General features: G+C 38.5%; 1 protein-coding gene across 1 annotated transcript in view; it reads left to right on the forward strand.

The window, feature by feature from the left end:
• Positions 1-16191, forward strand: part of LOC117575232 (myb-like protein I) — a 50148-nt gene that overhangs the window by 33154 nt on the left and 803 nt on the right. Inside the window, exon 2 of the mRNA XM_034259362.2 lies at positions 15748-16168. Within this exon, the coding sequence (XP_034115253.2) occupies positions 15748-16120 (373 nt within the window). The 3' untranslated portion in view covers positions 16121-16168. The remainder of the gene's footprint in view (positions 1-15747; positions 16169-16191) is intronic.

Raw genomic sequence — 16191 nt, forward strand, 5'->3', positions numbered from 1 at the left:
AGAAGAGACGAGACGAGACGAAACTAGACGATATGTGGAAATCTCAACATGGAAATCTTGTTATCCCGCCAACGGACTGGCATCCTGTGGGGCATTCTAATTGAAATTCCGGGCGTTTACTCGATGAAGATGCCGCCACCGTTGTTGCTGTCGCTGTCGCTGTCGTGGGGCAAGTTGTAAGCAATCGTCGGCAAACTGTCAGTCGCTGCATGTCGCATGTGATCATGTGATGCAAATTTGATCCCATCTGTGCACAATTAGTTGTCAATATTGCGCATACGACATGTGTGCATAGTATAGAAAAAAGAAGCAACAATGCAAACAAACAAAACGCATAACAGCAAAATAAACAAAAACGACTAAATGAGTCAGTCATTTGCCAGCGTTTTGCAACACGCAACTGAAATCAACACACGCAACTGACCGACGCACAGTGAAGCAAACATCGAAATATCGATGAACAATTGTGTATTGCTTTTTATATATTTTATTTAATTATTTAACCCGCTACCCATAGGGTACAAAGGTATTATTATACCTTGTGTCTTTAGTAAATGTATGTAAAAGGCGAAATAAGTCGTTGCGGATCGATATATTCTTGATCAGCGAAATAGCCATGTTCGTCATGCGATCGGATAAAAATTATAAAAGTCATTTAAGAAATAAATTTGTATGCAGTTTTTTTGGTTGACAATATAGTATATTTGGTATTCAATGGTATATTTTTAATGTAGTACTATATCGATATACCAAATATACATATATGGGTAGGTTTCAATATTTTTCTGGTATATTAATTCAGTATTTAATAAATAATTTTGTATGCTAGGACACGGATGACGCATAGAATTTGGTATATTTTGTACTCTTTGGTATATTTTGAATGTAGTAGTATAACGATATACCAAATATGAGTATATATCAGTATTTTTCTGATTTTGCTTTTAAAGCGGGTATCGCAGAGTCACACACTCGAATGCAGATTTCTTACTTGTTTTTGTTAAAGTAGTCAAATTATAAAGGAATTTAGGTACAATTAGGGATAGCATAAAATAATAAGTATAAAAAGAAAAAGTGAATATATGAATGACACTGTAGACAGAAAGTCAGTACATATTCGCGTTACTACGAGTAATAATACTAACGAAACTATGTCATAGCAATGCACATGCAAGTACGAGTATGTCGCAGTCAAACACTCTCGATTAGGGGGTTTCCAGACTTGATCCACTGTGCCACTGCAGTCAGTTGAGCATAACTGGCAGTCGGCGTGACTGGCATCGACACCTCTATGCTTACCTTCTCGCTCGCAGCTTTGGCTTACCATATTTATGTCAATGGACGTATGGAGCCCATCAAGAGCAGCAGCAGCAGCAGCAGCGGCCGGAGCAGCAAGACCAACAGCAGTCATTTGCATAAAGATAGTCGATGGCAAACCCACTAACTAAAAAAATAAAAACCCGCCCCTCCCCGTTTTGGGCGCAGCAACTTTTGGACATTTATCGTTTGTTTAGCCCCTCTCAATATTTGTGCGTTGAGCAACTGAGCAGATAGAGACCGCAGCAATTTCCACATGCGACACATATGTAGTTTACTTTATTTATTTATTTGTATATATTTTTTTTTTTTGGTAACAGTAACAGGTGGAACTAGGCCCCAAGGCGTTGCAAGCGAGTGACTCAGACTGTGATGCTGTATATTGTGTGTGAGTGTGTGTGTGTGTGGAGCAATCAACGTTGGGGCGTTCCGTTAGGCGACGACTAAAATGTGTGTGTGTGCCCCTCACAGCTTATGTTATATTTATGCCATGCCACGCGCCTTGGGGCAGTCTCAGACCGGTGAATGTGAATGTGGCCCAAAGGAACGCAGTCTCGTAGTCTAAAGTTACTTATTTGTAAGTGTGTCAGCGACATAACTACTATAATGTATAGAACTTGAAATCGAGGGTGTCTGAAAAGGTTAAAGAACGATCAATAGTAAATACATACTGTTTAGGAAAATGGGTTTTATTACCAATCTATTAAATCGCTTAGGTTTGATTATAATCATTTTGGCAGTACATGAACAGTAGGTGCTGAAATGAAAAGATCTCGTCAAGTCGCGGGTTCTCAGAGTTCAAATTCCTCAGCAGCTTTACAGTTTAATAGCTTAAGATGTTACCGTGGGTGGCCCATAAGCCTAACTGCCCGTACTCAGAGTAACACATAATGTGCACAGACACAGATACACACACACATGCACACATTGTGAATACATTGTAACTGTTCATAAGCGATCATAACTCAATAGGAGAGGCTCATTAGCAGCACACGCAGCCGAGAGCAGGCCAAAAATACCACAGTCATTAGGGCCTAGAGATTATGGAGTGTGGCCAAGTGTGTGGAAGAGTGAGGGAGAGGAGAGAGGGGAGGGAGAGGGAGCTAAGGTTGCAGCATAAGTGGCAACCTATGCCTGGATCCATGCCGCAAAGCAATGTATGTGCACCACACTAACAGTAGCCCCAATTTGTTCGAGTTTTGTAGCATTCTAACTAATAGCCAAACATTCTGGAAATAGAACAAGGCTGCAAGAGGGATTGAGCTAGAGAGGGAAAGCGAGTGGGATCGCTGTATATTGCCATTAAAGCGTAGATCAATTTCCTTGCTGCCCACGAAGATATCGTCGTCGTCGTCGTCGTCATCGTCATCCTCATCGTCATAGTTGTAGATGGAGTTGGAGTCTTCAGCGTCGCCGTTGGTCACGTCAAGCCGGGCGCGTAATGAGCGTTAAATTTGTGGCCCGCTTTTGTTGCCGTTGCTTTTGGTTTTATTTTGGTTTTGGGCAAGTTCTAATCACCAGAGAACACGCTTCGTTATTAATTAAATTAGTCACAAAACGGTTACCGAAACATTTCCAGCTAAACTTTAATTATTGCGAATTTTGATGTTTTTCTTTCTTTTCCTCCGTTCTTGTGGTTGCTGTGCAGCTACTTCTAATGAAAACTCATTAAACTGTTTGGCAACAAAGTGGCTTTTTATAGCCTTCTATAGTTATACTCTCTGATGGGCTTGATCACAAATGTGGGTCAGCATAAATTATGAAAGAAATAAATTATGCTCAGCTACAACCACAACGACAACAACAACGCACAAGTACAAAGTACTTACTTGTACTTGGAAAGAGAAGTCGCCATCCAGTTTGCTCGCCTGTCCGCTTGCTTGCCTGCCTACCTTTCACTGCTATCAATAAATTTGTTGTTTGGCTCGTTGCGATGCCTGCGATAAAGACAAACGGCCTGCCAATATGAATTAGCTAAGCGAATTGGCAATTTGGCCAGTTGGTAAACAACTCCAACCACAGTTTGTTCTCCTCGCTCTCTCTCACTCTTTCTTATGTGTTGCATGATCTCTATTCCTGGCTGGACCAATGCGGCTGCTTCAATATCATCATTATCATTAGCAGAGGCTTTGCGTCCAGAGAGCAACCAGCACCAGAACTGTAGCAGTTGATAAATGTTAATGTTGATAGCCAGTGAAGAGCATTAAAACAAGAGTGCTGTCAAAGAGAATACGCGACTACCAAACACTCTCCAAAAGTTGAGTGTTGGTGGCAGTGAGACTGCGCTTGGTCGAAAATCAATATCGATGATATCGATATTTAAATACCTTACCGACAGTTACAATGTAATTGTATATTGTGCGTGGGTTATCCCACTCACAGCATACATAGCTTTTTTTTCGGCATGTCATTACTTTTCATTTCAACCTGCTGTGAAGATAGGCAATTTTTAACAAGTTAGTTTTTCAAGTGCTAATAAATACTACAGTCTGGTCTTTATTATGCGTATTGATCTGATAACTGAAATTCATATGCATTTAAAGTATAAAAAGTGATTAATTATGTTTTTAATTGCTTCACTAAAATTATTATATTTGCCTTTGAATCTTACGATGAATTATGAATTTAAAATGCTTAACTAAAAGTTAGTCGAACAATAATTAAATGTAAAAATTACCTTTCATATTGCGATTCAAAATGTCATATTGTCCGCTTGGAAAGTGTATAAGATGTGTACCAGCTTCCTGCTAGCAAAAGGTTAACAAAGTTCACCGACGAATTCCATTCATTGGCTGCAACTAGAGCTCATGCTGTAAACTCTCATTGACTGTGTTGTTGTTGTTGTGTTTTGCTGCTGCTTTCAACACGCTCTGCCAATAAATTTGCAGCACTTGTTACGCTTTTTAACGGTCCCGAACCGAACCACTCACCAAACATTCCTTTGGCATTGGCATTACCAACAGAGATCTATTTTTGCTTAACAACAAATATTTTACTACTTGATCTTGTCTCTTGTTATTGTTGCTGTTGTTGCTTTTGCTTTTGTTTTTGTTTTTGGCACTGGCCATGCAGGAAACTGAAATTGCACTCGATTAAACTTCGACGTCCAAAAATATATATATACTATAAACAGAAGAAAAGAGAACTTGTTGAAATTTTGCAGGCAACTGTTACCGAGTGCTCTCGTAGTAGATGCGGCCCATTCGATTACAGCTGATTTAGCCAAAAGGTTAACAGCAGCCGCCCAGCATAAGTGTTGAGTTTTTCCATGGAATTTCCGTTCGTGATGTTTTCCGCTTTGATTTTTTTCCCCAACCCTAATGTTGTAGCATTCATTTGATTGCATCGCTTTGTCATAGCCTAAGTAACGTGCCCTCTTTGCTACTGTGCAAGTGTGTGTGTGTGTGTGTCTGGTATTCACATTGTGAGATCCATTTGTCAAATCACCTTTCAGCTTCGGACTCGTAGTTACACATATAGTATGGCTTGCCATATCGAATTAATGTTTTTGCATAAACCAGATGCCAATACTAACATATGAATACTTTTCGTATATTCGTCTAGTCTTGTCCGCCGGCAATGTGTGCTATTAGCCTAGAAAGCGAATATCTAACTTCACTCATTCAGACTAGCCGTATCTAAGCGCCATCGCCATCGCCATTTGAGAATCATCGTGGTAATGATTATAATCTTTTTGGCAGTTTTTTTATTTGTATAATTGGCGAGGTTCTTTTTGCTGTCGACGTCGCCGTCGTCGTAGTCGTCAACGTTTTGTGCTAATCACTTTAACATTTTGCAGCCGCTTTTTGACCCGCTTTTGCTACAGTCTCAACTTAGCTCAGCTCAGCTGATGTTGCTATTGCTGCTGCTGCTCCTGTTGTTGTAATTATATTGCCGAGTAACCATTTACAGTTTTAGAGGCGTTGCGTGCTGTTAATGATGGGTGATCTATGCGAATTTAACTTCTGCCAGCTTAAGAGACGTCTTCAACATACCATCGAGTGCCGTTCATTACTTTGCAGCAACGTTGAGCGAATCTATAGAATGAATATAACTATCGATGGCTCAAAAATGAACAAATTTCGATGTGTGCCACATAACGAAAGTCCTGCATGTTTCTAGACAACAAAAGAAAATTGTATAATTTAAAATAATTAATCTGATTATGGAACTATTAGAAATATTTTTGTTTTCTTTAATCGCTAACCATAAAAGTGCAAAGAAAACAGTTAAATTCCTTAAACAAACAACTATATATGGTGTGTGCATTCAATCTTTGCAAAAAAGAAAAAAATTAAAAAATTGCAAAATATTTCAGGGTAAGCAGGCTTTTAATTTGTAACAAACAACTTACAAAATTTCGTATGTTTTAAACAAAAAAAACAAATTTTAAGCCTAACCTTTTCAATTGTTGAGCGTTTACATAATTTCGTTACATTTCAATGTATAGCTAATTTAATAAATACGCTTATCTTTTTTTCTCCGCCTTTTTTTGTAATAGGGCCTTATATCAACAAGGAGGGAGGGGATAAGAGGGTGGGGCACAGGGGGTGGTAAGTTGGCTAACAAACATTTAGTTTGTCGAGATCACGACACTATCAATTAGAGGCAAACAGCCAGCGAGACAATTGTTTAGGACTCTCAAGAGTTGGAACTCGTTAGCGGGGCGTGTCAGCCGTTTATCATTTCTGCAGGTTTCGCAATGGAAACAAAACAAACAATAAACATTTTGTGAGCTGTGGGTTATTTCTTTCATTGAGTTAATATTAAAACAATTGCTCTGAATTCGTGTTTGTTATTTTGGGAACTTTCGGACAACACTTAATTATGCAAGTGGCCAACACCCCCACAAAGAAATCACCACGAAAAAAATCTTTTCTTTCTTTAAGTAATTTGCATGAAATTAAGCTTGAAGCTTTTTGGGATTTCTGTTTTCAGTTTCGGTTGCAGTTTATAAGAAGGTCGCTTACAGTTTACATTGAAGGCTGTCCCGTCTACTTTTTATTATATTTAAATTTTGTAACTGCATTTCATAGCTTGTGAATTGCGCCAATTAAGAGCAAAGGTCACAGCCAAAACTTTTGATGCGTTTTGCTAATGAATGCAGCCAGCGGCGAGTTTCATTATTATCTTACTTGGCTCTTTTTACGGCGTTTCAGTTGGTGGCCATTCAAAGCAATAGTTGTTTGTCACATTGACTTATTTTTGCTGCCACTTGACCAACTGAGAGCAACAGCTTGCAAGTCACCGATTGGCAGAGCCACTCTGACGAACGTTGTCTGCCTTGTCAACTTCTTCGGCCCATTGATGCCCTACAAACGGGTCTGCGACTGACTGTAGATTAAAATGTTAGTAGGTGCAACCAGGCAGACGTCTGGACAGACGTATCTGCTGTTCAGAGACTCAGGTGACTTGTTTACCGCTGCTGGGTTTCCTGCTCAGTCAGTCGAAACATGTCGCTGACTCTCTTAGCCTTTCCCAAAGAGCTTTGTGGTTAAGACGGAAAGTGTTTATACTTGATATTCACATATACTAGAAGGGTGTTCTAACATAGTGAAGCAATAGAATTAGTATACATATTTATCGGACAGAAGGGAAATGATATTATTAAATCAAGTTAGAAATTGGATTAGACTAAAAATATTCATAATTAAATTTCGAAGAATTCTAGATAATTTTTTAAGGATTAGTATTCCAAAGCTAACTTATTTATGATACACGTATAACTTTTGAATACGCAAAGGGTATTTCAAAGTCGAGTTTTGCTTTTTTCCAAGTATCTTCTCAATTTACACAAGCTCAGCATCATTTAACGGGGCAGCAGTAGTAGGATCAGGATATCTGTTAGTATGCCAGCATTTTGGTTTCGACGTGGTGCATCAGAAAAAGCAAGAACAACTTCACAACATGTCAAAGCGACACTTTGACTGTGTTACAACAACAACAGCAACAACAACAACTGCAACTTAACGTGCAGCGGCAAAAGCCATAACAACAGCAACAACTCAATGTCAAAAGTGCATTGAAGACTAAAGTCAGGGTTAACAGGTAGTCAACTCTGCCAGGAGACAGCCATCCAGTCAAGCAGCCAAACAGCCAACCAGCCAACCAGCCAAGCAAACATACAGACCCAGAGACATCCAGACGGAGAAACTGAAAAGTCAGTAAGTCAGCCAGTTTACACAGCATTTTGGATGACTGTTTTTGTTTGTGTGTTTGCAGTTGTTGTTTTTGTTTGTTTGTTTGAGTGTGGCGTGTTTGATGTGTGCAAAAGTTCAAGTTGCCTGTTGTTGGCTGTTGCCTGTTGCCTGGCCCAGACAACAAATAGTGGGCGTGACGACAGCCAAGCCAATAGTTGGAGAGTGTCTTAACGGATGTTTTAGAATAAGCTCTTGAACTTGAACAGCAAATGGCCAGAGTACATGCTCAATACAAGAAATTCCTTTTTGTTTTATATTAACTAATATCAATTATTAACAATAATTCATATACCAATACCAGTATAGTGTATTTCCAAAATCAATAATTGAATTTGGATTTTATGCAGTGACATTTCAATGTCTATAAGGTTTTGTTGCGGATAAAACATTTGCGGTTTTGCAGTAATTCATGATATACAAGTTATATAGTAAGTCAGGCAGCATTTATAATTGGATTTCGTATTACGAAAGGTGTCGTCATTTGTGCATCCTCAGTATAAATATATGACATCAAGAGTCAGGAACCACTTTTTGAATCAGAATCGTAAGCAAGGTTGAGATCATTAGTTACTTGACTTCATAATAACTTGAATATTTAGTACATACAAGTATAATAATAAATAAATGATTGCTTAGTCAATTGAGATGCACTTATGTATAGTTATAGTCAATATTTTGATGCATTAACGCTACGATTTACATCCAAAAAAAGAAATTGAAAACACGACAGCTCGCGACAGACATTGAAACTTATGGTGCATTAAAGACGTCATATTTATTTTCCACTTTGCATTGCACTGACGTGTTGTCTCCATGAGCTTCATGGCGGTGAGATCTTCGTCTCCCCCGCCCGATTCACAAGCTGTGATTGCGTATCGAAGCTGTCGCCATGCATCATAACACACATGTAATTGTGAATGTGTTTTTTAGATTTTTGATTTTTCATAATTTTTTATGAGCCCCTCGAGTATTTTCATTAGACAGGCAAATGGAAAACATAAAATGAAGTAAATAGACATCGTTTCCTTATGCTGCCACATTTGCTGACTTCCGCTTGGCCATAAAAATAGGTAGTCGACAACAAACTCCACACGAATCCATTTGATCGATTTGCTTGATTCAATGTTGACGCAGAGACCTCAGCACTTCTTTTCAATTGTGTTTACTTTCAATTTCACTCGACGCGCGTTCAAATTGTCAGCGCTTTTTACACTTGATACCCATTGAAAGAAAGGGTATTATAACACAGTGCACAGTGCTAACGGAAAGTATGTGTATATAAAGTATAGCATATATTTTTTATTTACTTGCGACAAGTTAATGGGACTTATAGAAATATGAAGTAATTAAGATTCTTCGATCACAATAAATTGTTTTTAATACTACTAAAAAATGTTAAAGGGTATCTCCAAGTCTCGTTTGTAACTTTCTCACTTGTTATTTATAATTATGGAAAATGTTGAACAACTTTTACTTCTTCCGCTCTCCAGTCATATCGACATGTATGGCCATGTGTGTGTATGTGTGTCGGTGTGTGTGTGTGTGTTGCTTTGTACCCAGAATAAACAGTCGAGTGTGTTGCAAGTGCACTTTATTATCTCTACGAATCTTTGTTGTTGTTAGACACTTTGATTTTTGAAAGTGCTAAATGGTGACTGTTGTTATTGTTGTTGTTGTAGCACAAACTCGCGCCAACTGCGGAAGTTGCTTGGATTTAAGGTTTATGATAGCCCCTTCTCCCTCCTCCAGCAACCTATGCGCTTACAACTTTTTAACTCTTTTTTGACATTGCTGATAAGTCATTCGGTTTTTACAAGCTTCGTTTTTGTTAATATTTATGTAATAATATCATTGCGCACTGTAAAAAAATGCAATAATGCTATGTTATTAAATTTATTTTTAGCATCACGTGGAAGCTTTTAAAAATAGAATGCAAAATCTGTCGTTAGGCTGATAGTTGCTAATGTCAATGCTAACAAACGTAACAAATAAATTTGTAGAGTAATCGTAAGACAAATACAGTTTGAGAATCATTGACGTCAATATTAGAAAAATCAAAAATATATACAGCTCATAAATGTAACTACAACTATTATACAACAACAAATAAATTTCTATAGCATTTATTTCTACAATGCCCATACATTTATTATGTACTGAATTTATAGAATAACATTGAATTTAATAGAGTAAATTATAAGTAGAAGCAGTTTTCAATTGGGCCTCGAATTAAAAATACAAATTTCGAAAGTGGTGACATTCTTATTCTCGCCAAGTCTCCCGCATCCCGTATTATCCACTATTATATAAAAAAAGCGATTTTAAAACAATTTTTAACGATTAGTTATTTCGTAAATAAAAAATATAAAAAAAATGGTTCTGTTTTTAATTTCATAACTGAGCAAAACCAGTTTGAGAATCATTGACGTCAATATTATAAAATAATCATGAATGATACTAATCATAAATAGAACGACAACAAATAAATTTCTAGAGTTAATGTAGATCTCTTTAGCAAAAGTGCACATAAGACAATTATAGTAAATTGTAAATTTTAAAAATGCAGATTAGACAGATCATAAATGAAACTATGTTAATGATAGATATAAAACAAATACACTTTTTTATATTTCATACAAGTTTTCTCTTCTTCAAAGACAGTGCAAAGGCTTTCAATGAGTTGCCCTTCACTTACATTTCAGCAAATCAATTTTCATGCCAAGTCTTAAAATTAGTCATGTGTGCTGAGGCTTGTTCTTTAGAGTGTTTGTGCATGGGGCAGATGATGATGCAGCTGATGGGACTATATCTATGCATCTTTCGGCACAGTAGCTGCGAAATGCAAGAAAATTGCTGGCTTTAACGGCAGCTGACAGCCTCTACTTACTGTATGTGTATGTGTCGTACATGGATGGCATCGGTGTGTTACTTGTATCCAGTGCTTTGGGTCAGTAATTAATTCACATCAGGGGCGCATGATTTGCACTCGAATGCTTTGGGGTTTGCCACTTTTGGTTATGACCAATTGGCCAATTCATGCGCTTTAATTACTTCATAAAAGCCAGGTCTGCTCATGACTTGGCCCTTAGCCACAGCCACAGCAACAGTCCGAGCAACAACAATAACTTTTTCTAACTGTTCTCTGATTTTTGCGCATTTTTTTTAGTTCGTTTATGTCTGAACATTTTATTGTTGCTGCTTATTGCGTTGTGATCATCATTTGCTGCTGCTGCTGTTGCTCTTGTTGTTGTTTAATGATAGACCTTAAGGTATTTGTTGTTGTTGTTGTTATTGCTATTGTTATTGTTATGGCTATTCTTATTGTTATTGTTATTGTGTTGTTTTAAAGCACAAGCCAAACATCGAGTTCTTTTTCTGCTCGCTCGCTCTCTCTCTTTTGCTCTCTCAGCGTCTACATTAATACTTTTTATGGCCATCAATTGTTTGATCATTTTCAAGGTTCGATCAACTCTCAGAGCTTCACCATAAAGAAGAAGTTGGCGTCCATCCAGATCTTTGTGGACTTTCATTGATGTTAACTGGAGTGTAAAGTGTATCTGTGTGTGTATGTGTATGCGTATGCTGGCGGCACGCTTCAACAACTTTTCTGGGCGGCCATTTCACACCATTAGATGCCTGCATCTGCTTAAACTAGTTCCGAGTGCTGCTCATTAGCGGGGAGTGTTAATAACTCGCTTATCAAAACACCGCCCAGTCGCAAGGTGGAAACTTTAAGCGCCAGTTGAGCTTTCACTAGCCTCTGCATCGGAATGCTATTGTTCATTGTTCAACAATTTGTTTTGGTTGCCAGCAACATTAATTATCATTTGTTTAATTCACTTTGAGATGCATTGAATAGCTAAAGGCACCTTGAGCTATATGATGGGAATCCTCTATCGAAGATTGCTGTTTAAGGATAATAACCTTCGAATGAATGTGGGTAAATTCAAATGATTAAAAGAGTTGCACAGAAAGTCGAAATATAAAGCATTACAAATGCCGCCCATCTAGAAACGCAATTTGTAAATTGCTTCCGACAGCAAATTCAATAATAACAACGGCAGCAGCCAAAGCCAGAGCTGAAGCCAAAGAACAACAGCGGCGGCAACTAATAGTTACTTTCAATCATTCATCATCGATTTCAATAAACAATTTCAATGGGTGCCCAGCTATCCAGCTATCCACAGACAGTACGAAAGGCAGACGACGCACAATGGCTGTGGCACTTGCTACATGCTCATAGATGCTGCCCCTCCATCTCCATCTCTCTTTCTCTTTCTCTCTTTGAACGTGTGAAAGATTTGTTTCATTTGTTAGCTTGTTGCTGCTGCTGCTTTTGTTGTTCTCTCTTCCTAGACTAGTGTCTGTGTATGGAGCAGTTGAACTTTCGGTCAATCTCTACATGACTAGTCGAACAATCAAATAGGCAGTGAGCAATAGCAACAGCAACCAGCCAAGCAGCCAGTTATTTTTATTTGGCTTCGGGCTTCTTTTCAATTATTATTAGAAAATTCTGAGTAGTTTGTGGCAAATTGCGGTTGCTAATGGCTCTCGGTTGGTTCGAAGCAGCAAAACCTTGACATTTGATGACACCATACATTGCCACTGAGAAGATTTCTTATCCTGTGAGACTCAGGAACAGGCATGCTTAATAACGAGTATGTGATATACATTTTGAATAAATCGCAAACCTGTTTGTATGCATACGTAAGTTGTGTTTAGCTCAGTTTTGGCTTGATTGCTTGTCAAATATCAAGAGTCAAGCACGCCTAATGATAATAAGAATACATTTTGTACGGCTCGAATAAGGCGGCATCAAAAATAAGCCCAGTTAGAAAAAAACAAGTTGTTGTACGTAAGACATGTCAATATTTAAATTTATTCACAACAGATTAAAACTCACGTCAGCCATTGAATTTTCTTGCTAATTATTCTTATTCTGCTTATACTATAAATAATAATATGTGAGGCCCGAAAATAAAACTGGAATAGAATTGATTTGCCACATTGTAATTGCGGAATTGGCGCAGAACCTGTGGCAGTTGCAATCTTTGACACATGCTAGCAACATTTTTGTCATATGATAAACAAAAGAATGAAACAGCAAACTCGCTTCCACGTTAGAGGCCTGACACATAATTGTTGCATCAAAATTGCTCAAAATGAAGCAATTGTTGGCCATCCAACAGTCAGCATGCAACATTCAACATCCAACAGTCAGCGATGCGGATGTGAAACTGCGCATGTGCAGCAAAGTGCGGCGATTCTTTTGTTTTGCCTTTTTGCCACTTTCTGGGCCCATGCCACAGAGCAAGTGCATGGCACAGCTGCTTAACATGCTGCACACCCAGCAGAAGAAGCGACAGCGCAACCGCATGTAACATAAGCAAAATATGTAATTATGTTAGAACCTGGTGGCTCTGCCATCTCAGCTAGCATCTAACGTAGTAGTCGCAGTTGCAGTTGGAGTTGGAGTTGAAGTCGTCCCGTTGCGTTGCCAAGCTGCCACTTGTTTATTGCGATACTTTGCTTTTTATTTGAATTTATTATGCAATGTTTTTGCTCATCGTTGTTGATGCCTGCTCAGCTGGGGTATTGATTTTGTCGTTGGCTGCTATGATGGATTTATGCCAGTCGTATTGACAAATTGCGAAGCTCGCTTGCCATTTGCCTAAGCCATCTGCAATTGCCAATATGCGAATGGGCAAACAAAAGACTCAGACAACAAACTGGCTTAGCCGCGGATGGCACTTGCAAGGCAATTTGTCAAATCTGTTGACGACTTAATAAGCCAAACAGCAAAATTCGTGACACAATTTAGTATTTCAACATGATGCCAGCCAGTCAGCTAACTGACAATGCACACATTACAAACACCAAGTATTGTAATATCGCATTTATTAATTCGTTGTCAAACAATAGCCGTTGCCTAAATAAATTAGACTGCATTTAAATAAGTCAATTTCGCACAGTCAACTACTCACGTGGGGTCAATTTCAAATTTATGAACTTGACAGCACCAACACAAACATAAACGGCAACAACAACAACTTTAACTTGGCAGCAAACAAAAGACTGAAGCAACGAACACGACGATGATTTATAACCAAAAGCAAACAAGCCGTTTAAAATAGTTTGTGACAGGGGCTGAGAATTGGGTCAAAATTAGCAAGAGCTTAAAAATTAAGCTCAAGATGATATGCCATAAACTGCGGCGGTTGTAAAAGTCTGTCAGAAGTACCATGAATATATGCAAATAAATTGAAAATCTTCAAAATTCTTCAATACTCGTATTAAAACTTTACTTTCACTGACATTGGATGCAGAACGAATGAACTAAATATCAGATGAAAACCGAAAATTGTGTGAAAAATGGACAACGATTTTCTCACACATGCATGCCACGCATGAAAACAATATATGAAGATGTTTATAATATTATAATTAATTATGGTTTCTTGAACACTTCAGATTCAAAGTCAAAGTAAAGTTCAATGCCAAAACCAAATCCAAAACCAAAATGAAGAGAAGCAGGCATTTGTTTTGTATGCAACCAAGAGGTTGTATGCTCCCATCGTGCCCATCTGTTTTCCATTCGCTGCTGATAATGCTTAATTATATATACATAAACCGCAAACAAAACAATGCAACAATACCCAAACAACAAATCTCTGGGTGGCTGATAATGAAAAACGAAATTCACATGGCATTCAAACATTGAGCATTGAAGGTAGAAGTACAAGTATAAGACTCATAGGCAGCAGGCAACAGGCAGCATTGCCATTAAGTATTTCAATTTCAAATAATTGAAGTAAACGCTTAGGATGATGCGCAATCGGGGACTTGAGACTCTCTGACCCAGTTGATCCAAATCTCAGTGGAATATTATTACTGCGGAGAAGGACAGAGACGAGGTAATTAAAGACGCCAAATGTATTAGGCGATAAATTAAATCAAAACGCACAATCAAGTGCCTCCATTTGAAGCTCAACACTCGCACGAATAAAAAAAAGATAATAAGGTACTTTTAACACGGTTTATTTTTAATTTATTTATGCATTAACCGCCTTTCGCTCAGCTCTGCGACGCAGCTCCGTGAATGCCAATTGACTGTCCACAGCAACAACAAGCAGAACATTAAATGAATTGACATTAACTTGTTGACATCATGAGGAAGTAAAGCAACGGGCAGTTCATGCTAATTATGTTTTTAGGCAAGGCTGTCAAAAAATTGCACTAAAGTTGTAAAAAAAACATGATTAAATTACACTTTTGCTTCTCAATTGTGATCACTTAATACGGAAATAAATATTGGGAAACCCTGGGATTGGGATGCTTGAATAACAATAATTATACAATATTTTGATATCAAATAAAAACAGTTCAATAAAGTGGCTACTAGGGAAATTCATCAATTTATTTTAATACTCTTCATAATAATAATTTGTAGTAAATGGAATATTAATGCATTTACAGCACAACGCTCCACACTTATCACACATTTTTATTATGAGCGGTTTTTAACTTTTAGAGCTGTTATTGCCCACTGCCTCGGCTTGAGCTCATTTGCATACTTTATTGATGTATTGCGTGAGTTTGACAACAACAAACAGAGTGGTGGGTAAATAAAAGAGAAAAACTTTGCAAAAAAAACCTTAAACCTAAAATATAAACATGGTTAATGGCTAACCAAAAAGTAGCGCAACAACATCAGCGTCAGCATCAACAGCGACAGAAAATCGAAGCCATCCGAGATGGCATAAACAAATTAATTAGCATCTATGAGGTTGATACATCATTGAAATTGCAGCAGAGTACGAAAATAAACAGCACGCTTCGTCGATGCTAAATAAATCGCTTGAAAATAAAATATCCAATCCAATCGAATATCTATTAGCCAGCACATCAAATAAATCCAGCAAAATAGAGCTAATCTGCATGCAGATGTTGGCATCGAGGCTCGAGCTTGTTGCTGGGCGAGCGTTTATTTGAAAAACATCCCACTGTACTATACTCGTAAACACACAGCACAGCACAGCACACACACGGTGTATAAAGACTTGCCACATGCCAGCTGGCAGTTCACAGTTGAGTGCGAGCCATCTCGAATGGGCATCGATGTGGTTATTTGTGAACGTTGTTCACACCCCAAAGTTTTTGGCAAATAAAAAAAATAAATCAATTAGCAGAGTTTTTCTGACTAATCCAATTTCTCATCCGTTTTTTCCAGGTACATCACACCAGCGGCCGCAGCCACAACAACAACAGGAGCAGTCGCCGCAAATGGGACGTCAACAGGCGGAACTAGTCTGGCAGTCTATCCAACGGCCACTGCACAAGTCTATCGATCCAACAACGGACTCGACGTCCTTGACTGTGCCGGTCTGGAGCATCATAGTGCAGCGATTGCAACAGCAACGGGCAGCAACTCCAGTGGTAGCGGCTTCTCCCAGCGGCTGCGCGAACTAGCCGCCTCAGCCGGACTCCTCTCGTTGAAGCCACGACAGCCGCTGAAGCCCGTGATCAAGACACGTGGTTCGCCTGGTCCAGAGTTTCCCAAAAAGGTCACGTTCAGCGCCTTTGCCACGGTGCAAGTGGTGTGATCGTAGAAATGCCCGTGCCAACTGTGTGGGCGCAGGTACTATGGCAAGGTAAATACTTGAGAATGAGAACC

This window comes from Drosophila albomicans, chromosome 2R (assembly GCF_009650485.2).
Source record: "Drosophila albomicans strain 15112-1751.03 chromosome 2R, ASM965048v2, whole genome shotgun sequence".
In the NCBI taxonomy this organism is placed as follows: Eukaryota; Metazoa; Arthropoda; class Insecta; order Diptera; family Drosophilidae; genus Drosophila; species Drosophila albomicans.